Here is a 23,203-nt window from a genome sequence, read left to right on the forward strand (position 1 = left end):
AACACTTTGTGACAAAGTCAGACCTGACAGTTCTGGGAGAACGGTTGAAGGCAGGTGTATCTGTCTTAGAATTGTTAAAGCCCTTTTTCCTATGAACGGAAAAATGTTACCTCCGGTTGATTAAGGACACGCTGAGTCTAATTAAGGGCAGCCTGTGACCTTTGAAAACCTCTTCCAGTGAGTGAAACAAGGGAGGAGAAGAAGCTGCAGAAGAGTTGTATGCAGCAAGGGGAAAAGGCTTCTCCTAGGTAAAGAGCTGGTTTTCCCTATAAGGGCAAATCTTGTGTTTATTTCTGTCTGGGGAAGTGGCCTTGGTTCCCAGCATAGTTGGGCCTGGAGTGGGCGAGAGAGGCAGCTGGCAACTGGTGGCCAGCACGAGAAGCTGTACTGCAGGAAGTTAGGAAATGTAATATTTTAGTTTGTTTTTGTTTAAAGGCACCCTTAGGCCAACCCTCAGGCCTACCCTGTAAACATTGTAAATGAACCAACGTGAAGTATTAAACGTCCAAAGTGGGATTGTTTTGCCCCAAGTCCCCTCAATGCCAGAGGGAGAAATGCTGAGCCCTGATGGCATGAAAGAGGTGCATTGCCACAACATTTATACACAAAGTTGCAATGAAATATTTGTAATTCAAAGCAATAACTGTACTTTGCTAATATTCATATATTTTTATGTTGTTGTCTGTGAGGCTAATTCTTGAAGAAGAATAAAAGAAAAGATTCACATCTATGTTGTTTGTTTATTTAAATTCAAAAAGGGAAGAATTCAAAAGTAATATTTCAGATTGCTGCTGCTGCAAAACATCTCAGCATTTGCAACATGGGTACATAGCATGCAAAAGCAAAAGCCTCCTTTCACTAAACATAGTTTATGGTACAGCAATCACTTGCTGAACATGCATGTACCCAACTTTGTTGAACTTCCATAAAGGTGTGGGGCTGTTTTTATTTTATATAAACAGGCTCACACCTCCTTAGTTTATACAGAATGAAAGCTTGGAAAGTGATGAGTCAATGCCAAAGTCAAATAAAACTTCAACGCCTGATAAAACGAGAAGCTCTGGTAAATACTAAAATGATTGTGGTGGGAATATTCCACATCCTCATTCCTTCCCAATTTGTAGAGAGTTTCACCCTCTCTATAATTTCAATTAAACTTTCCAGGCCTGATTCTCATTTCACTAAGTCCCCTTTTTACTGCTCTGGCAAGGTACAGGGATTTAATATGGATATAAAGCAGTGTCCTTTAAAGCTCCTTTACACTTCCAGAGTAAATATAAAATCCAGAGGGTATACACAATCATGTTTTAATGTTGTAGACTTCACTTTTCCTGGGTTTATTTTTTCCACTACCAAGTAGTGGTACACCAAGAGAGGAACTCAGCACCCAAATTAAACCTTACTCCCCATATTTTTTGAATGAAATATTTAGGTTTGCACTTCATGGTTTCCTTTCAGAAACCATGTTGCTGCAGAGCTTTCCTGTTATGGTGACGCTGTATAAACAGATAAAAGCTCACTGAATACACTGGTGGCAAAATTAAGAAACATTGAGTGTGTTATTTATTTTCTACCGACATCTTTCAGGGTTACTGTGAAGGTTACCTAATATGCTACATACAGTGTGTAATAACCTTGTACCAGGAAACAAATATCAACAGTACGAAACAATGGCTATGAAATCTTCATCATAAAGTACAGACCTGAGGCCATACAGCACTGTTCCATCTGGATGAAGGCGAATCATTCGATTTTTCACTGTAACTCCATGCACAAATGACTTCTTGTCATTTAAAAAGTAAGTGTCGGGCACCCAGAGTTGATCTGCCACTCGATTATCAAGCGTAAGGTTGAGAGGTATCCCAGCATAGGCTAGTCTCTTATCTCTCCAGTATTGTTGAAAATACATTGTTAAGGTATAATCCTGGTGGCGAAAAGAAATAAAAAAACCCTGCAGTCAGTGCTTGATTAGCGAGTCAATAATTCATTACTGAGGAAACAAACTTTACATATTTGGTGACACCTTGTATAAAAAATAAATTCTTACTAACACTAGTTTAACATCCTCATTGTTCCCTGTTCTCAATTTTAGCTACATTTTGAGTTACATTTACCTTGCAAAAAAACAATTTAGACATGAAAGCTTTAAATAATGTTAAAGAATTCAGGAATGGTTTCAATTAAGTTTAAATGTGTATTTCAAAACCTCTAGCAAATTAAACTTCTTTTGATATCTTTCCTTTCTCTCTCTCTCTTTTTTTTCCTCCCACAAATTACCACTATAAATTGTGTGATAGCTTCATAATAAGAGAGAGATGAACGGTGTTTCATGGGGTGGGTAACTAAATAGTAGGTAAATATTGTTACAATTCCCATTTTACAGATTGTGAAACAGACACAGATAGGACCAAATTGCCAGTCTCTGGCACCCCATGCAAAATATTTTGAACAGCAGTCAAAATTATAACAGAAAGCAAAATTGGAAAGGTGCGGTGTGCCTATAAAATGAGAATATATGCTGGCATAGTGTAAAGATTCTACCACCATGAGTTAGGCTGGCTGCAATATACATAAGCAGTAGGTAAACCCTAGCTAACATTCTGCTAGTCTGATTATACTAGTTTCTATATTTGATTTGCATGGCTTTGTGCGTAGAGTCAATTGAAGGTGCTGGGTACTTGGCATTTTTGAAAATCAGATCTCTTATTTAGGAGCCTAAACATGGATATAGGAGCCAAACTTTATTCAACCATTTTAATAAATCTTTTCCTGTTTTAAGATGTTACAAATTTTACTTGATCATGCCAGTAATAAAACCACACTTAACATGCTGGGAAGAGGTTCCCAGCCTCTGTGATAAACCATAAGCTATGTGGTTCATGCACTGAATCTAGGACAGTGGTTTTCAATCTCGGGTCTGCAGACTAAGTCTAAGGGATCTGCAAAAGGTTATCATTACCATCGAACGATGGTTTTCAACCAGCGGTCCACAGACCCCCTAGGGGGTCCGCACCTCCATGTGAAATTTTTTAGGTGTCTGCAAATGAAAAATGATGTAGGATATTATACAAAAACATAAAAATGCATGTGGATATTTTATAACACTAGGAAAATAAGTTAGTCAAAATGAATTTCATACTAAGATTTTCTGTTCAGACAAAGGGAAAACAAATCTTCAAAATATCTTCTTTTCCATCTATTTTAAAATTTGACGGGGCATTTTCTTTTTAGGATCCTTTATTTTCAAAATTCTTTGTATGAAAACCAAATTGATTATTCAAGACAAAACAGAAAATTTGTGTTCAGACCTTATAATATTGTTACTATATTTACAATAAAAACACAAATACTGCCTATTAAAATACTGATTTTCAATAATATACAAGTGCTTTAAATAGCAAAAATATTCATGTAGCATTGAGAAGTTAATGTAATTTCCAAACAGATATTTAAACAGTGAACTAGAGGTGTGCAAGCCACAAGATATCTCCATTTGCATGTGGTTTATCAAACTGGTGATACAAAAACCCTCAGGCTTGCTTCTCTCAGGTTGGGTGGGAATTATCATCAATGAATCTAAGTAAAACTGTTAGGGCTGGTGGCAGCCTGTATGTCCATTTTTGGGAAAGTGTTTCATGCTGAGAAATCCTAGTTTCAGGCATCAATCCTACCCAGTGCTTTAATCAGACCCAAACATTCCTCCTCAGAATCAAACAAAACTACTAATCCCCTTCAACATTCAGAGTTCTTGGGATTTTTATTGAGTGAATCATTCTCTTTAATGAGGCAAGATATCTTGCTTTAAGAAACTGTTTTTAATTGCTTGGCAAATACAGTATTCTAGTCATTGGGTAAGTTGTTCCCTTTCTAGAAGCTAAGAGCGTTTAAAACAAAGGAACCAAATGGTAGGAGAAAAGAGGTCCTTGTGGAACTGAGTGCAGTTCATGCTTTAAAGGCCAAATCTGACATGCCTGTTGAGAATAACCTGATCCAATCTTTTGGTTGAAAAGCTTTTCTTAGTGGGACTAATCATCATCACTCATCAAAGGAAAAGATTTATGCTGCTCTCAGTGCATGTGCATAGCTCCTATTAGTGCACCAGGAGGACTATATACCTCCTCCCGTTCTGATGTTGATGAATAAGAACAAATACATCCTCTACCAGTTGTGGCTTGATTAATGTATGTTTCTATTAATCATAAAGATAGCACAGTACTTTGTTTTGCTTCAAATGTCCAATGTCAGGAGGCTGTGAATTAGTGAAATATTGGACACATACAGAGTATTGTAAAATGCATAATATATAATAAAATGTGTTTTGCATAACCTAGAAGGAGCAGAAAAAAAGGCACAAAACCACTAGCGTGATCTCTTACTGCACTGAAAGAGTAACCAGCTGTCACTCAAATGTAATTGAAACAGAGCATCTGAACAATAGGAAAGGGAATTTCAAGAAGAACCCTTTTGCATGATATAAGATACATGCTAACAGCTAGCCGATTGCCCTAATTAGCTGATGAGTTAGATGAGGTGGCATGAAACCAGGTACTTTTCCAGGTATTTTTCCATCAGAAATTCATTAAAATCAAAACAATTCTACATGAAACTTGGCAAATTCTGATGGAAAAAATGTTTCCATTGAAGGTAAAAGTATGAAGTTATAGATGTGATAAAACTGCTGAAATTACTCTGATAGAAAAAGAGTAAGAAAAGGGTGGGCATTAGCGGTCACATCCTCAACTTCTGCAAAACAGCGTAGCTCCACTCACTTCAATGAAGTTACACTGATTTGTACCAGATTAGGATCAATACCTACATGCGGCTACTGGCGAAGTGGAAAGATATCATGAACTCATGAGCCAACAATATGCAAATAACATGCTGCTCTCAAGTAACACCGTTGTCTCTTTGCTGGCCTAGTGAGTGGATGAGATTACACGTGGATGAAGAACAACTGGTTGAAGCTCAACCGAACAAGACAGAGGTTATGCTGGTTAGCAGAGGAAAGTATTTTGCGGGGTTTTTAGACAAAATGCAGTTTTCACTGGCTGAAAATGCACAAGCAACTGGTCAATTCCACTTGCAGTTTAGGAGTGCTCCTGAATGCTTTGCTGATGCATGATGCATTTTCATGGAGCGACATCTGCAAGTAACATGTTCGGTCATCTATGGCTGGCTAAAAGGCTGCATCTCATGCTGATGAATGATAACCTAGCCTCAGGTTTTGTTACCTCTTGGTTGGACTATTTCTATAGTCCATGAAGCTGTTAGCCTCACAAAATTCCAGCTGGTACAGAATACAGTAGCCTGTCTCCTCACTAGCACCACTGGTTTCCATAAGCACATCAAACCATGATGTTGGCTTCCCAAATTCAAAGGACTCAGCCATTACCTTCAAGGCACTCAATGGTTTGGGCCCAGCCTACCTAAAAGACTGCCCAAAGCTTCAAGATGAGGATGGCAGCTGGTAGCTCCTATCCTCAGGTACAGTAGAATTGTCCATTGCAAGGACAAAGCTTGTCTGTGCAGGAGACAGCACAAGACGAGTCCAAGACTGTGGGAATTCATTCCACAGGAATTAAATGCCACAACAAATCTCACTACCTTTTGTTTCCAGTGCAAGGTGCACTTCTTTGACCTTGCTTTTGTGAATATAAACACATAGTACAGGTATACATTATATATTTTTTTCATTACAATTTTTTGTTGAGGAGAAGGGAGAATGAAAGAACCAAACATGGCAGATAATATTCCCATTACTTCCAGAAGGTGTTCAGCTACGAAGGTGATGAGGGCCATGTAAGAACCTGAATAGAATAGAATAGAATGTGCCTATGCTCTTTGAAAGTATTATTCATTATCTCCAACACATGTGAATAAGTGAGCATAATACAGTCTTACAAAATATATCCTTATGTATGCTGCAGGCGTTTATGGTAATTAAATAAATATTCCCCAAATGGTACCTCTCTTTACAGACTGAACACATCTGTAGAAAGTACACTATATTATTTATTCTTACCTAGCTTTTCAGCCAGTCAAAACCTACTATAGTTACTAATCTACTAATGAACTATAATATATTAAGTATAAACAGAAAAGAACTGATTTCCTATTACAAAGTAGTTATTTTTGGCTTTACCTTCAATGCTCCATAAAATGAAAACAAATATAAATAAATATATAATAATTTGCATATCAAAAATAACATTAACAATATGTACCACAGCAGTAATACCATAAAATTTGCAATTACACTTTATAGTCCATTTTAGGGTACTACACATGGAGGATGTTAACAAACTGGCCATTAATTGTAGAAAATGGTGTATGTCTCCAAATTATTGTTAATAGAGTATTATAGTTAATAATCACAATAGCTTATAATATTAATATAACTATTAATGATTTTAAATTATTTGTTAAAATATTTATTATGGTGTTCCTGAGGATTGATTTATACCTTCTTGAAATGCAAAAATTTTTCTTAGATTTATTCTTTAATGTAAATACACATCAAATCCTTTCTTGGCCTACAGGGAAATGGAATTATCCCCAGCTGTTTTAAACAATTTATTTTTGAATGGAACCATGCAGCTCATTCATTCAAAGGAAAAATAAACCAGGAAAATCCATCTAGTAGTCTCCCCATAAATTAGATATGGATTCTGTAGAGTAAGGGGCATATTTTTAAAGCCTCAATCAATGACTGAACTACATGATTCCCATTAAAGCTAATGGGAGCTAAATTCCTGCATTCTGTACTTTGAAAACATGCTTCTGACTTTTCACACCCTACTAGGCACACCAGCATAAACATGAGGGATTCAAGAATTTACAAGTGCATTTCAGAACTTTTTGTAATAAAGTTTCAGTTAAATAGATATATAATAAAAACACACACACTGGTCAGCACTGAAAAAGTCAGCATTCACCAACAATTGCCTTGCACAGTGTTACATGAGGTTACCACAGTTTTTTTCCTTAGGAGATATCTGTAATGACAGTTCATATATTTATTTTTGTTAGTTAACAGTAAGAAGAGAGAAAAAGGAAAATAGGGCTGTCAAGCGATTTCAAAAAGTAATCATAATTAATCATGCGATTAATTGCACTGTTAATAATAGAATACCATTTATTTAAATATTTTTGATGTTTTCTACATTTCAAATATATTTCAATTACAACACAGAATACAAAGTGTACAGTGCTTACTTTATATGTATTTTTATTACAAATATTTGCACTGTAAAAAAGAAACAAAAGAAATAGTATTTTTCAAGATACAAAAACTGTAGTGCAATCTCTTTATCATGAAAGTTGAACTTACAAATGTAGAATTATTTTTAAGAAACCTGCATTCCAGGAGACATGCGTCCATGCTGATCAAGGGTTCTGCTCGATAACAATCCAAAGCAGTGTGGACCGACACATGTTCATTTTCATTATCTGAGTTAGATGCCATTAGCAGAAGGTTGCCTTTCTTTTTTGGTGGTGCGAATTCTGTAGTTTCCGCATTGGAGTGTTGCTCTTTTAAGACTTCTGAAAGTGTGCTCCACACCTCATCCCTCTCAGATTTTGAAAGGCACTTCAGATTCTTAAACCTTGGGTTGAGTGTTGTAACTATCTTTAGAAATCTCATATTGGTACTGTCATAAATATAAAGGGAAGGGTAAACACCTTTAAAATCCCTCCTGGCCAGAGGAAAAACCCTTTCACCTGTAAAGGGTTAAGAAGCTAGGATAACCTCGCTGGCACCTGACCAAAATGACCAATGAGGAGACAAGATATTTTCAAAAGCTGGAGGGGGGGAGAAACAAAGGCTCTCTCTGTCTGTGTGATGCTTTTGCCGGGGACAGAACAGGAATGGAGTCTTAGAACTTAGTAAGTAATCTAGCTAGATATGCGTTAGATTCTGTTTTCTTTAAATGGCTGAGAAAATAAGCTGTGCTGAATGGAATGTAGATTCCTGTTTTTCTGTCTTTTTGTAACTTAAGGTTTTGCCTAGAGGGATTCTCTATGTTTTGAATCTAATTACCCTGTAAGGTATTTACCATCCTGATTTTACAGAGGTGATTCTTTTTACTTTTTCTTCTATTAAAATTTTTCTTTTAAGAATCTGATTGCTTTTTCATTATTCTTAAGATCCAAGGGTTTGGGTCTGTGTTCACCTGTGCAAATTGGTGAGGATTTTTATCAAGCCTTCCCCAGGAAAGGGGGTGTAAAGGTAAGGGAGGCGTTAGGGTAATTTTAACAATAATAATGCTATGTAAACCTCACGCTTAGCTTTCTCCCCAAGCTTTTCTGTTCATGATAGTTCCCAGCTGAGACCTCTCTCTTATAGACCCTGGTTTCCTCTGCCTCCTAACGAGTCTCTGTCCATCCCATTCCACTATATCCTGGTGGAGTTAAAAAGCCACATCTACCTCAATGAGTCAACAAAAGTTATCTAGCAGTGTTAGGGTTGTTCAGCCATGTCCTTACAAGGAAAGTACTAATTTAATGTATACTGAAACTGTAGGATTACTAACAGAGAAATAATGACGGGACGGAAGCATGTCACACATTCCCTCAGCAAGAGAATTGTCCTCCCTGGTTAAAATATTGCTCTATTACCAAAAGAAATTCAATGCTAAAGCATCTTGATTAATATCAAAGAGTAAAATTTTCAAAGTACCTAAGTCCCATTGAAAGCTAATGAGACTTAGGTTCTCAAGTCACTTAGGCACTTTTGAAAATTTAGTCTTAAATTGCTGTCTCGGTAAGGTGTGGAAAGGTCTTTCTACACAGACTTCGCCCTCCTATGCATTTCTTGCATCTCGATACTTTGGTGTGGAGCAAGCTTTGCATGTTGATCCCTGGCATTGTGAAAGGCACTGGCCTTAAACACTGGTAATGGAAACATTATCCTCTGTCAAGCACATCTCAGATAAATTGAAATGCTCGAGTCCTGTAAACATCAAGTTCTGACTCGAAACACTGAAGCACTCTGTGATTATGCAGTGAGACACCCTCTTCCCTGACTACAAGGCAGTGTCTGTTGTTTGGCACTCCTTGTAGCACTTGGGACTGTACACTGCTTACCCACCAGCCATGCAGAGCTCATAATACCAGACAGGAGTACTGGGGGCCTCCTAATGAAGCATGATTGGGCCCCTGTGGAGTTATTGGGCACCTGTGTGCTGAAGCTGAAAGCATCAGTAGAACATATGCATGGATTTTACGGATCCCCATGAGGTCTGGCTGCACTGAGGCTTTCGGGACACAGGTACACCAAATACCTTGAAAAAAAAAGGCTGATTCTAAGGCTCTCAATTTTTGACACTTTGTTACAAGATTTACATGATTTTCTTTTTATCTTCTTTTGATTAGAGCTGTGTGAATAACTGATATTTTGGTTTACTGGCCATACCAAAACACTGAAAAAAATAATTCAAATAAACCTGAAATATAGTGTGTGTGTATTATATATAAACTTTTTCAGTGAACCAAAAAATTGGAGAAAAAAATTGTTTGAGGCCAAACAAAACATTTCATTTCATTTTTCAAGGTATTGCCTTTTTATTTTATTTTTTAAATAATACAAGTGAAGCTCATTTCAAAATGAAAAGTTTCTCCACACCAAAATATAAAAAAAAATTCATTTTGAAAATACTGAAACAAAACATTTGGATTTTTACAGGGTGTTTTCACTCCGCCCTCCAATCCCCTCCCCCTGCCAAACCAATTTGGTGAATTTGACATGAATTCATGAAATATTTCAGTTGACCTGAATCTGCATTTTTCACCGCAAAAAGTATCAGTCAAAAAAAAAAAATTCAGCTAGCTCTACTACTGCACACAGAGGGCAGAGTATAAATATGCAGCCTCTGAGAAGCAAATTGGTGCTGGAGACAGAGAAAGTTTCCAGAATATTTCATGTTCAGGAAGCCTCTTTTCCATCTGCAGTTGAATGTGTGGGAAGAGAGGCTTGCCATGGCCATCATATGTTTAAGGCACCCACTTGAAAATGTTGGTTATCATCTTGTGCATTATGGTTTCTTACGTTCATCAGTGGTCTGTGGTAACACTCAGAGCTGGACCTTATCCTTGATGTTTTTAAACAGGCAGGTGTGGGAGTCGGAGGCAGCAGGTTTATCTTGGCTCCCTCACTTCAAGATTTGCTCACAGCTCATGTTGAATGTCTGCACTTCTCCTCAATGTATGGTTGTGTGAACGTACTCGGCCCCAGGCTGCTGCCCTGTGGTATGCCAACATGCTGAGCAACCAAAAATGCCTTCTCCAAAGTGTTTGTCACATACTCAGCATGTATAAATGTTCTGAGGGAGGTTGCCATATCAACCGCTGTTAGGCATTCCGCATGCAAAGGGAGGATGGTTGACATAGCAACCAGGCAAAGATGCCTACCATTCGGCATGTGAAAGAAAGAAGGTGGCTATAGCTGTTATGTAAAGCCTCCGCTCAACTGCAATTGTAAGATCTGTAACTTGTATCATTAACTTTTTTGCAGACTTTGTAACTTCAGTTATTGTTAGCATAGCCATTTAAGTTTTGTAACCTTTGCAAGCTTTGTACCTTTTCAGTTATCACTGGTATGAACCTCCAAACTTTGCAATATTCAGAGAGTGTGTGAACAAGGGAGTATGTGGGGGGGAGATAAGGGAGTGTGAACAAAGGCGTGAATGTGGGACTGGGCGGAGAGGAACTACAAGGAGAAAAGAGCCTGGAGACAGGAGCCAGTTGCATCTGATGTAATCTGCCCTGAGAAGGCAATCGTGGGGTGCTGTAAAGAAAAGAAGAACCTGGTATGCATGAAAGGAACTGGTCTGGGAATGTTTCTCGCTGACGGACACAGAAGGAAAACTCCATGTACGTGACAGGAGCCACTCAGTACCAGCATGGCAATAGGCATGCACACAAACCCTCTGCTTCTTCTTGACCTGCTCACCAGCCCGGATCCATGACCTCAGGTGGACACACCAGATCTACCATGCTTCAGCTTCTCAGCTTCCCATGCTGTCTCCAGTAACTCTCTGCCTGTGTAAGTGTGTGAGTGCAGGAGGGTATGAATGCGGTGAATGCGTGCATGTATAAATAAGCTCCATCCCTTTTCTGTCTGACCCAACAGTGGCATCGTAATAAAACTCATACAAGTGTGACCCTGGGTTGGTTTTTAGGGGAACAGAGGTAACAATAGCAATAGAAGAGAAGCTTTCTCTGAACAGCAAGAGAGGAAATGCCCGGGCACCCAATATTAGTCCTTCACTTTGTTATGTTGGTGTCTTGAGAGAGGGTGGTTACACAAGGGTGTTAGCTCTCCTGAGGCTGGATGTTGTCTTTTCTGCCTGTGTTCACAGCAATGTCATGGCATGTCTTCCCTGCCTGGGTGTTTCCTACCCAAAATTGGAGGATTGTCTGGCAAGAGAGCTGGTGCTTGAAGTGTATTTTGGCATATAATCACAGAGAAAGAGCCTTTGCAAATGTTTCAGCAGAGTGTCAATCAAGCCTGCAACAGAGTCACTCTGGGTTATTGTAGCCATGTCAGTCCCAGGATATTAGAGAGACAAGGTTGGTGAAGTGATATCTTTTATTGGACCAACTTCTGTTGGTGAGAGAGAGAAGGTTTCCAGCCACACAGAGCTCTTCTTCATGTCTGGGAAAGATACTAAGAATGTCACTGCTAAATACAAGATCAAACAGATAGTTTAGCATAAGCAGTTAGCACATATTCTAAGCAACCACTCAAGGTGAAGTGACCCATCAACACTGCTGTAGTCATAGGGAAAAAAAGGGAGTTAGTGGGTTGCAGATTGTTGCGATAAACCATAAATCCATGTCTTTACTAAAACCATGATTTTTAGTGTCTAGCAAAGTTATGAATTGGATGTTAATGGGCCACTTCACCTTAAGAATATGTGTTATTTATGCTAAACTATCTGTTTGATCTTGTATTTAGCTGTGACAGTTTTAGGCTATGTCTACACTAGACAGCTTACAGAGGCACAGCTGTACCGATGCAGCTGCGCCACTGTAAGATCTCCCATGTAGCCACTCTATGCTGACAGGAGAAGCTTTCCCGCTTCCTGCTGACATAGTGCTGTGCACACTACCACTTATGCCAACATAACTTATTTTGCTCAGGGGGTGTTTATTCACACCCTTGAGCAATGTAAGTTTTGCCAATATAAGTGGTAGTGTATACATGGCCTTAGTATATTTCCCAGACCTGAAGAAGAGCTCTGTGTAACTCAAAAGCTTGTCTCTCTCACCAACAGAAGTTGATCCACTAAAAGATATTACACCTCACCCACCTTGTCTCACTCTGGGTTATTAAATCATCTGCAGCTGGGGACAGGGAAAAGATTTCTTTATGATTTCCTCCATGATCCAGAATATCATCTGTCCCACAAGGCCTGCTGAGACCTCAGCAACCTGGAGTTTCCAGTCACCATGGATAGATAGCAGAAGATATCCCACATCCCTTGCCCCATGCCACTTCCCGCAGCCCCCATTGGCCTGGAGCAGCAAACTGAGGCCAGTGGGAGCCGCGATCGGCCGAACCTGTAGATGCGGCAGGTAAACAAACCAGCCCAGCCCGCCCGGGTGCTTACCCTGGTGGGCCATGTGCCAAAAGTTGCTCATCCCTGCCTTATACTTTAGAAGTGTAATACCCTCATTGATCTGGTGGCAGAGAGATAGCCCAGTGTCAGAAATATGCCAGTTTGATATACCCCTGGGAGCCCACCTACAAACTTGGTGGTAAGATGCAAATAAAATCCATTTGATGTATGGACAGCTAAGATATAAAATTTCAAATGATGGAATCCTCCTAAAAAAACAACGAAGGAGAAAAGAAATAGGAATATCAGCTGCCTAGATACAATAACATAGAGCACTATAGAAAACCCTATGAGAGATATAGTTAGGAACACAAATATCCTAGAAAACTACAGATCAGATAGAAAAATAACATTAAGCAGAGCAAGGCACTGAAGTTGCTTTGTGCAGCACAAATACACTTTGCTTTTTTAAAAAAAGTTGACAGAATCTCAAGAAAATAGTTACATTTAATTTCATTAATTTAAATACTGATTAGAACCTAAGGAAAAATGCAGTTTTATTAGCCTTCAGCTGTTCAAGTGACTGATGCAGCAACAGTCAATGGGAGCTTCTTATTTGACTTCAGTGAAAAAAGAATAGTGGTTAAATGTGCTATAACTCCTAGACAAGAGAGGAATGTGCCACCTGCAATTTGGGGAAGTTAGCTATTATTCTAGAGGTGTGGGAGTTCTTGCCACTTATGAGCTGGGAGCCGAAGAATTAGGATATGTACCTGTGGGAAAAGAAGGAATTTTCATGCTTCTAGCTCTTAGAATACCTCTTTGGTATTACCTGAAATACCCCTATATTGTAAATTTGGGGTGGGGGGGGGGATACAACTACATGAGTTGATGCAACTTGATTTGTTTATTCAATACTTTCCTACCTCCAAGGAAGTGTTGTATAGATAAATTTGTTAATGTTTGCAAACTACTCAGTACTACACTGACGGGGACCATATAAGAACCTTCACAGATAGCTCCACAAACTCAATTATATTTTAAATATCATAATCATATATGCATAGTGTTGGACCTATCATTTGATAACATAAAACATCAAAACTGACCTGCACAATTTTCAATAAAAACGGTATTTAACGTTTAAGAGCTGTGCAAATAGCCCAGCCTGCTCTCACTGTGTAATTCAAAATACATGTTTATAGAGGGCATTTCATAACTCATGCAATTTTCTCTTACTCAAGATTTTAAAAATAAAACAGAAGTATATCTGTATACATTGAACTAAGACAAACACGCCCTTAAGGTCAAACTGAAATATGTGTCTCTTCACCTTTACACATTCTGTTATAAAAGGAACATTTATGCACCTTTGGAAAGTAATTTTTGAGATTTAGGGCTAAAACTGGTGAGGTCTGAGCACCTCTTGCAAGCATTGAGAGCTAGGCCATGTCTACGCTACAGAGTTAAGTTGACTTATGTTACACTGATGATCATAAATTGCTGTAATTACATCACTTGTGCATGTTCACACAACACTCCTTGTGTAGGCCGTGCGTTTCCCCAGTTGGTGCTCTAGCACTGACAGAGAGCAGTGCACCATGAATAGCTATCCCACTGTGCAAATTGCCACCTTCTGCCACTAAGAGTTCTCGGACTGGATCACAGTGCATCATGGGGGCGGGATCACTGTCCCAGTATTCAGTTTTCTCCGTCCCATCATTCCAAGGAATTCCAACTGCATTTTGCACCGTTTTTCGACTGCCCCCGTAAACTGTACACCTGGCATGAAAGAATGGATTCTGCACTGCAGCCTTGTGTTGAGCGTTATGAACACAATGTTGCTGATCCTGCAGTATTTCATGAGCTGCAACTCTGACAAAGAATCTGTGGTGACTGCCCTGCTGTGTGCCATGGAAAGAAACAATTCAGGATTGATGGTGGCATTCATGGAGCAGCTGCACACAGTGGACTGTAGCTGTTAGGCTTGGGAAACAAGAACTGAGTGGTGGGATTGCATTATTATACAGGTATGGGATGATGAGGAGTGGCTACAGAACTTTTGGATGTGCAAAGCCACCTTCCTGGAACTCTGTGCAGAGTTCACCCCTGCACTGCAGCACAAGGACTCCAAAATGAGAGCTGCCATAACAATGGAAAAGCGCGTGGCAATCAACCACTGTGTGGAAGCTGGCAACCCCAGTCTGCTACCGGTCAGTCGCAAATCAGTTTGGAGTTGGGAAGTCCACTGTGGGGGTTGCAGTGATGCAAGTGTGCAGGGAATTAATTGCCCCCTGAGACTATGACTCTGGGCAATATGCGGGAAATAGTGGATGGCTTTGCGGCAATAGGATTTCCTAACTGTGGCCAGGTGATAGATGGCATGCATATCCCCATTTTGGCCCAGACCACCTTGTGACGGAGTACATCAACAGAAAGGGCTACTTCTCTACGGTATTGCAGGCACTGATGGATCAACAGGGTCGTCTCCCTGACATCAACGCGGGGTAGTCAGGGAAGGTGCATGACACATGCTTCTTAAGGAACACTGGTCTGTATAGAAAGCTGCAAACAGGGACTTTCTTTCCAGAATAGAAGATTCCAACAGGGGATGTGGAAATGCCCATAGTGATGCTGGGAGAACCAGCCTACTCCTTACTTCCAGGGCTGACGAAACCTTACACCAGAAACCTTGACAGCAGCAAGGAGCAATTCAACAGGCTCAGCAACTGCAGAATGACCACTGAATATGCATTTGGCAGATTAAAGGGTTGCTGGTGCTGCCTTTTTGGTAGGTTAGACTTCGATGAGAAAAATATTCTCTTGGTCATAGCAGTCTGCTGTGCACTGCATAACATTTGTGAAGCTAAGGCGGGGGGGAAGTTTCTCCAGGAGTGGAGCATTGAGGGGGCTCACCTGGCAGCTGATTTTGAGTAGCCAAATACCAGAACGAATAGAGGGGCTCAATGCATAATCTAAAAACAAAAAATCAGTTTCAACACAAGAGCTACTTTAATTTCCAGGCCTTCTGACCCTACATCATTCTTCCTTCTGTATTTAAGTGAAATATTAAAACAAGTTGTATAGCCTGCTGTATTAAATGCACTACTCATGCTAACTTGAAAATGAATCTGAATAGATGCTTTAAAAACTTCTTATTGCTGCAGGTTGGATATATTGGTCACATGACAGCTATACTTGGAAAACTTGGCATCAAATCAAAATAATAAATAAATGAGGCCAAGCACGGTATTCAAGGGAAAATATTATATATATACACACACCTAAATATACATGTTACTTGTTTCAGAGTAGCAGCCATGTTAGTCTGTATCTGCAAAAACAACAGGAGTACTTGTGGCACCTTAGAGACTAACAAATTTATTTGAGCATAAGCTTTCGTGGGCTACAGCTCACTTCGTCAGATGCATAGAATGGAACATATAGTAAGAAGATATATATACATACAGAGAACATGAAAAGGTGGAAGTTGCCACACCAAATCTAAGAGGCTAATTAATTAAGATGCGCTATTATTAGCAGGAGGAAAAAAACTTTTGTAGTGATAATCAAGATGGTCCATTTCAGACAGTTGACAAGAAGGTGTGAGGATACTTAACATAGGGAAATAGATTTAATTTGTGTAATGATCCAGCCACACCCAGTCTCTATTCAAGTCCAAGTTAATGGTATCTAGTTTGCAAATTAATTCCAGTTCAGCAGTTTCTCATTGGAGTCTGTTTTTGAAGCTTTTCCGTTGCAAAATTGCCACCTTTAAGTCAGTTACTGAGTGACCAGAGAGGTTGAAGTGTTCTCCTACTGGCTTCTGAATGTTATGATTCCTGATGTCAGATTTGTGTCCATTTATTCATTTGCATAGAGACTGTCCGGTTTGGCCAATGTACATGGCAGAGGGGCAGTGCTGGCACATGATGGCATATATCACATTGGATGTGTGAACGAGAGTTTTGTTGCAAAAAGCTGCAAAGAAGAACCCTCCCACACACATATCCATCTTTGCTATACTGGGCCTGAAGCATGTTTACAGGTAAAACAGATTGCTAAGGGAATGCCTTTTGTAATGTATGTAGAATTGAAAATGCTATAAAAATCTCCTTGTGGCTTTTCTTTTTAGGTTATTGATAATTACATAAATAGAGTAGCTTCAACTTTGAAATGTTATCCAAGATCTGAAATGGTAATTGCTATGATGTAAATGTTTAATGTGCATATGAATGTAACTGAAAAAGATTATAGTATCCAGAGTACTCCTTTTAAAATGGAGTTCTCTGGTGATGGAGTACAGTCATATATTCCTTTATCTATTTTGATTATGTAAAAAAAGAATTTGCAATGTACTATAAATAGGTTGCTTTATTCCTTTTTTTAATCTACCCATAATAAAAGTACACAAATTGCCTTTATAAGTAATTTTACATTATTATGTGTATGCAATATAGAAATAAAGAAAATGCTTAATAGGGTAAGCTCTTGTGAATATATTGTACATAAAATGTTTACCTTACATATCTGAAGGTGAAATGACTAATTTTGTGTGATATGAGATTCCTCCAAAATTATTACTAATTGAAAAGACAAAGTCAAAATATTTGTATTTCGTCACTATTGATACAAACACACTGAAAGCATGAAAGTAAAGTCATTTTCCTTATCCAAATTGTTTTTTCTTCATTGCATCTACACTCTTATTGTAGAATGGGTGAACAGGGCTGTTTGCCCAGTAAAGTTCTGATAGTGTTTGCTGGATATGTTGGTTTCATTGTGACTGACTATTCAAGTGCATAAATAGATAAGCATGTGCCTTATATATGTACAGGACTGAAGCCTTAGTTAGCCCAGAGTTTAGTTAGCACGGATACAGTTCACAGTCCTTGAGAAACCAGCTACATAATTTATCTATTACTGTCAAACAGCCCAAACTCTGCAAATGACACATTTTTGCTGTACCTTTTGTTTCCCATATTCTACATGGGAGGAAAAAAAACATTCTTTCTATTCCCTCCCAGGACTTCAAATGAACAATAAACAGTTGAATAGAAGTATATTCTAACATTTACACACTTTAATGTTGTTTTTATCTGTCTCTCACACAGATTAGCACTCGAAAGAGAAGATAAAATATGACGACCAGATGGCTTCTTCATATACAAAATTCTCATCATTGATCATCCAGCTCAGCACAGTTAGCAGTGTTTTTTGCTACTAACTATGGGACTTCAGAGCATGATTAAGTTGTTTAGAATACTGCTGAGTTGTTCATGAATTGATTTGGTTGTCCTGAGGCGTTAATAAGCATTATTATCAACTGGACAACACAAGCTACCAATTTTAGACATCATGGCTGACAAACAATTTATGTTTCTAGTGGAAAGGAAGTAGAAATTGATGTCCTGAAATACTGGTGCAATTCAGTTTTGATTCAATTGGTTATGAAGATAATTTTGTACATGAAATTTTTGCAAATAGCATAAAGATATCAATGTAGAATATTTAACTGCCTGTTAGTGTTCAGGATCCTTATAGATTCCATTCCTTAATGATACTGAGTGATAGTTGTGTTCATTTTAATTCAACCAACATCTGCTCCTGGCAAATGTAAGCAGATGTCCCTAATTATTACCTTTCAATGCTTGTATATGCATAACATGAAAAAACAAAGTTTGCATGAAGCGAAGGTAATATGCCTAGGATACAAACAAATACTGGAATGAATTGGACTATTAAATATTTATATTATACTTTGGAAATTAGTAAATAATAACTACTTGATTCAGAAGTGGAAATATTGTTTTAATAAGGCAGTTCTATTTGTTTAACTGGGAATTTAAATTCATTTTCTTTTAAACTTAAACACTGTGATATCCACGTATACACACATTCTTGTCAATACATGTTCATTGATTGGTGTAATCTCCTTTAACGTTAAGTTCCCATTGCAACACAGTAGTCAGCAGAGTCTTGCTTCTGCAAGGCATTAGAGGACATAAATCTTACAACTAAGGTGGAGGTAATTTTTGTTTGTGTACGGTTTACATTTTATTACATGTACATGGACAAAAACAAAGTGCTTTTTTTATGTTAGAGTTTAAAATTGGACTAATCTCAACTAATAACCAAATATAACTTGTAGGCTAAAAAGGATAAATTCTGAAATGATCCATGAAAACGGACACTGGTATCCTCTTAGAGCATCACTGACTGTAGTGGTGCTCTGCTCATGCAAATGCAACAGCAGGATCAGGGCTCTTCGGTCTGAATTCCAAAAATTGTTCACCAGCAAGAACTGATGACAGTCAACAAAAACAAAGCAGGGAGCTGCATTGTTCACCTCAAATTAAGTGTAAGTAATGTTATCAACTCTCATAGATGAAACACAGACTTGGCAACTAAAGAAGAGATTTTCAAATATTTCATTTCTCTAAATAAATATATTTTAAGTCTATACATGTTTTCTGCTAGGGATTTTAGATCTTAAGAACTTTTTGTATTTTAAACACTTGTTTTACCTTTAAATAACTTGCAGGTTCCTGTTAGTGTAAATACTAAAGTATATTGTTCCTAATGAAGTTTAGTATTAAAATTTGTGATACCCATAGAGTAATTAAGATTGGATTCAAATACTAGTAGTGGATGAAGATGCACCAGAAGCCAGATCAAATTCCAGTGTAAATCAATGGGTAACAAATAAATATTGGTCCAGCCTGTCCAGTTACACTGATTTTTGATTCTATCTCTGTTTATGCAACCAGACAGAGATGAGTGTAACCCATGATGCTAATTAATTTGCTTCCATGCTGATTAGAAATACAGTTTGTATTTTTGCTAATTAGAATTACAATGATCAGCTACCAACAGAAATAGAATTACCATTTCATTTGATTTATATAAAATGAAAAAGAGCCATATTTAAAATTGTGAAATTAAATGTGTGTGAAATTTCTGGTGCTTGGTGTGAACTAATCATACATCAGATCTCTTCCTTTTATCCGGTTTTATCTGACAAGCACTTCATTTTCATATGGCCAGACTTTAAAAGTTGCCCAGAACACAGCAGCTCCCATTCAGAACAGTAGAAGCTACTGAGTAGTAAGCACTTTAAAAGACTAAATAAGCAGTGGTAGGACTGCACTCTTCAGCAGGTCTGACACTTCATCTGATAGACATTGTAGACAAGTGGACCATTTTATTGTGTTATATAGATTATTTCTGCAGTGATACTCTGTGGTAGGAGAAGGTGGAATTAAGTCATAGCAGATTCATTTCACACACACACACACACACAAATGCAGGGGTATTACACTGTAACAACTATACACTATTGTTAAGGCTAAGATTTTGTCATGGTTATTTTTAGTAAAAGTCAGGGACATGTCACCGGCAATGAACACAAATTCACAGAAGCCGTGACCTGTCCATGTCTTTTGCTGCTACGGCTCCATGGTTTCCCCTGCCACAGTGGCGGCTGGGAGCTGTGAGGTTCCCCCTCTGCCCATGGCAGCTGGAAGCTGCAGGGTGACCATATTTCCCCAAGAGACAACAGGACACCACCAGCTGCTCACCTGAGGCATCTCCTCTTCTCCCTCACCCTGCACGAGGCTGTCGCCCATCGCTGGAACCTTGCAGGGAGTGGCCTGTTGCCTGTCGCTGTTGTTGCCTGTCGCTGGAACTCTGCCAGGGCCCCGCTGGCTGCCAGCTCCAGAGTCCCACAGCCCATGGGGCTGAAGCAGAGAACGTCATGGAGGTCTCTGGAAGTCATGGATTCAGTGACTTCCATGACCAACGTGACATAAACGTAGCCTTAACTATTGTTGTTTACCTCATCATTCTAGAGAGGTTTAACCTGGTTCCATTGTGAGGTTTAAGAGACTACAGAGGTAACTGGGGTATCTTGCTTGGGATCATAGACTCTCATATGAGATTTATGGTTGTGGAATGGGATCCCCCATTTGGTAGCTCTAATGGTGTCTTAAAAATATTAGAAACTTTTATTATATATTTTCTATTTTAGATTAAATTTATGCTTGAAAAACTTTACAAATGATATGCCAAATTTGGATCCCAATATACACTCATGCAACTTTACTGATTTCAGTGGAGTTGCATGGATATAACAGAGAGAATATATTTTGGCCAAGTAGCAGTACCATATGGAATAACCATGTAGTTAACACTAAATGGATAGATCCTTCTCTTACCCTAAGCCCACCCTCCATCTATTGGAACAAATTCCATTTTACAGCTGGCTTCCCTCAAACACACATTACTCACTGTCACCTGCTATTCACCTGGTCTACTTGATTGGATGGATGCTAAAACAAAATTTTGGCTCAGACTCTTTCCATACTGTTAGTAACTCCAGTTCTGAACATTGCCTTTCAACAGAATTATTTTCTTCCTCGTGAAAAAAGCAAATGAATAGAAATATCTCAAAATATGTCTTTAAGACATAACCTTTCAAATTCTTATTTATTTTCCTTTGCTTATAAATATCATTTGCTAATCACTTTCAAGTGTTTGCATTCCTAAACTTTACTAGAAAATCCCCAGGAACTTTGGTCCTGAACAGCTAAGAGTTTGTTCTTATTTTTCTTTTTTAAACTTGATTGACTTCCTTCCACAACTCTCAGCCACTGTGGGCTCTTTCTCACAGGAATCTGCAGGCATGACACTATATTAATACTATGTAACTGCAGCCTATCACTCCTCTAATCATTTGCAAATTACAATGTGTTGTTACCAGGGCCTACACCTATGGTGGTAAAATTGGGTTCATTTTGTGTTGCGGTCGCTTCATATTCATAAGAGGAAATCACTTAACACAAAACCAGTGTAAATGAGTGTTAACATGTGAGGATGTGTGTACTGTTTATTTAAACTGTAAAAGGCAACCATGCAAGAGTGGCTAAAAAGGTTCTATGCAGATGATCTGTTGTGATGCAAAAAAGACAGAGTTGCTTTAAGGATAAAGTTGTCCCTTGTTCAGTGTTAAAAGAAAGCAATTCTTTTTGTGATTATTTATGATAGAATTGTAGAAATATAGGGCTGGAAGGGTCCTCAGGAGATCATATCTTCCTCTCCTCCCTCCCTCCCCCTGCCATGCTGAGGCAGGAATAAGTATACCTAGACCATCCCCGACTTTGATAACACACTAAAGAAATTGTCTAGTAGTGGGGGCGTTATACAAGGAACTTCAAAAGAGTTACAGTTAATGTCTAAGCTGTTTCTGAAACAGGTAGTGCAACTGGCATGGCAGGCTAAGCTAGTACAAATTCAAGTTGTTAAAGCATGGTGCAAGATTTATCAAAGACCAGCAAATTGTGTCCATAGCTAGTTTGTGTAACCACATGTCCTGATCCATTATACCCTTTCCCATTTTCTTCTACTCCGTTTATTATACCCATCTAATTTTAATTTAGGTTCTGAGCATACCAACAGTAATGTAGGTGCTTAACTTCAATCGCATAAGCAGTCCCATTGAAGTCAGCAGGATTGCTCATGTGCTTGAAGTTGAGCACATGCATATATGTTTGCAGAATCTGGGCCCAAGATTGTAACTTCATTTATTATGTTCTATATAGCACTGAGCACAATGCGTCACTGATGTGACTGAAGCCTTTTGGTGCTACTGTAATTTAAGTAAAAATAAAGACATCAAAAAGTGTGACTAACCCACATATTCTCAAACAGCTCCAGCAGCTCCACTTTCTCTTCAGAGAAATTCATTACTGGAGTCTGATTTTAGAATCCTTTATGGTAGTGGTGGGCAACCTGCGGCCTGCGGGCCATACATGGCCCATCAGGGTAATCTGCTGGTGGGCCGAGAGACAGTTTGTTTACATTTGCACGGCTGCCCGCAGCTCGCAGTGGCCGCGGTTCACCTTTCCCGGCCAATGGGAACTGCAGGAAGCAGCGCAGGCCACAGGAACATGCTGGCCACCACTTCTCGCAGCTCCCATTCGCCGGTAAACAAACGGTCTCGCGGCCCGCTAGTGGATTACCCTGATGGGTTGTGTGCGGCCCGTGAGCTGCAGGTTGCCCACTACTGCTTTATGGTCTCACTGTAGCTTCCCTTACAGATCATGTCTGTCTCTCTTTTTCCTCATCCAACTCTCTCTGCTCATCTAGACCTGGGCTCTCCTTTGTTTTGCACACTTAATCTCCCCACTGTTAGTGCAAGAGCCTTCTGTCATCTGGAATTTTCCAATAATTTGGAATCTTCCTCACAGATTTCATCTCACTTAAAATTTTAGCAGAAACTATTGATAATGTATATTTTCTCCCTTGTCTGTTCTCTTGGACAGCTGCGGAAGAGGCACACTATTTTTTCCATATCTGTATTACTTAATTCTGTAAAGCATTTTAGAATGTAGTTTGTATGAAAAATCCCATAGCCAGTAAAGTTGTATTATTGGACTTATTGAAAATTTGACCCTATATGCTGTTATGCTGCAAGGTGTTAATGGCAACCTTCAATCATAGGGCTGGTAAAAGTCCACAAGTGTACTAAGTATCTTTTGTTCAGGTTAAATACCATATGAATATAAATGGTAGGAAAGCACACTAAAAGGCCGTGTATATGTAATATATGTATTTGTATTATTTACAAAGTACATTTTCAGTAA

The 23,203-nt window shown here is 38.8% G+C and overlaps 1 protein-coding gene across 3 annotated transcripts in view; it reads right to left on the bottom strand.

The window, feature by feature from the left end:
* Positions 1-23,203, bottom strand: part of GABRB3 (gamma-aminobutyric acid type A receptor subunit beta3) — a 165,186-nt gene that overhangs the window by 50,187 nt on the left and 91,796 nt on the right. For 2 of the 3 annotated variants that reach the window (XM_043537661.1, XM_037898739.2), the window contains exon 4: positions 1,704-1,924. In XM_043537661.1, the coding sequence (XP_043393596.1) occupies positions 1,704-1,924 (221 nt within the window). Of the gene's footprint in view, positions 1-1,703; positions 1,925-2,959; positions 2,979-23,203 lie in introns of those variants that run through there. The other variant, XM_043537654.1, reaches the window with a different exon arrangement.

The sequence above is a fragment of the Chelonia mydas genome, chromosome 1, assembly GCF_015237465.2.
Source record: "Chelonia mydas isolate rCheMyd1 chromosome 1, rCheMyd1.pri.v2, whole genome shotgun sequence".
Lineage (NCBI taxonomy): Eukaryota > Metazoa > Chordata > Testudines > Cheloniidae > Chelonia > Chelonia mydas.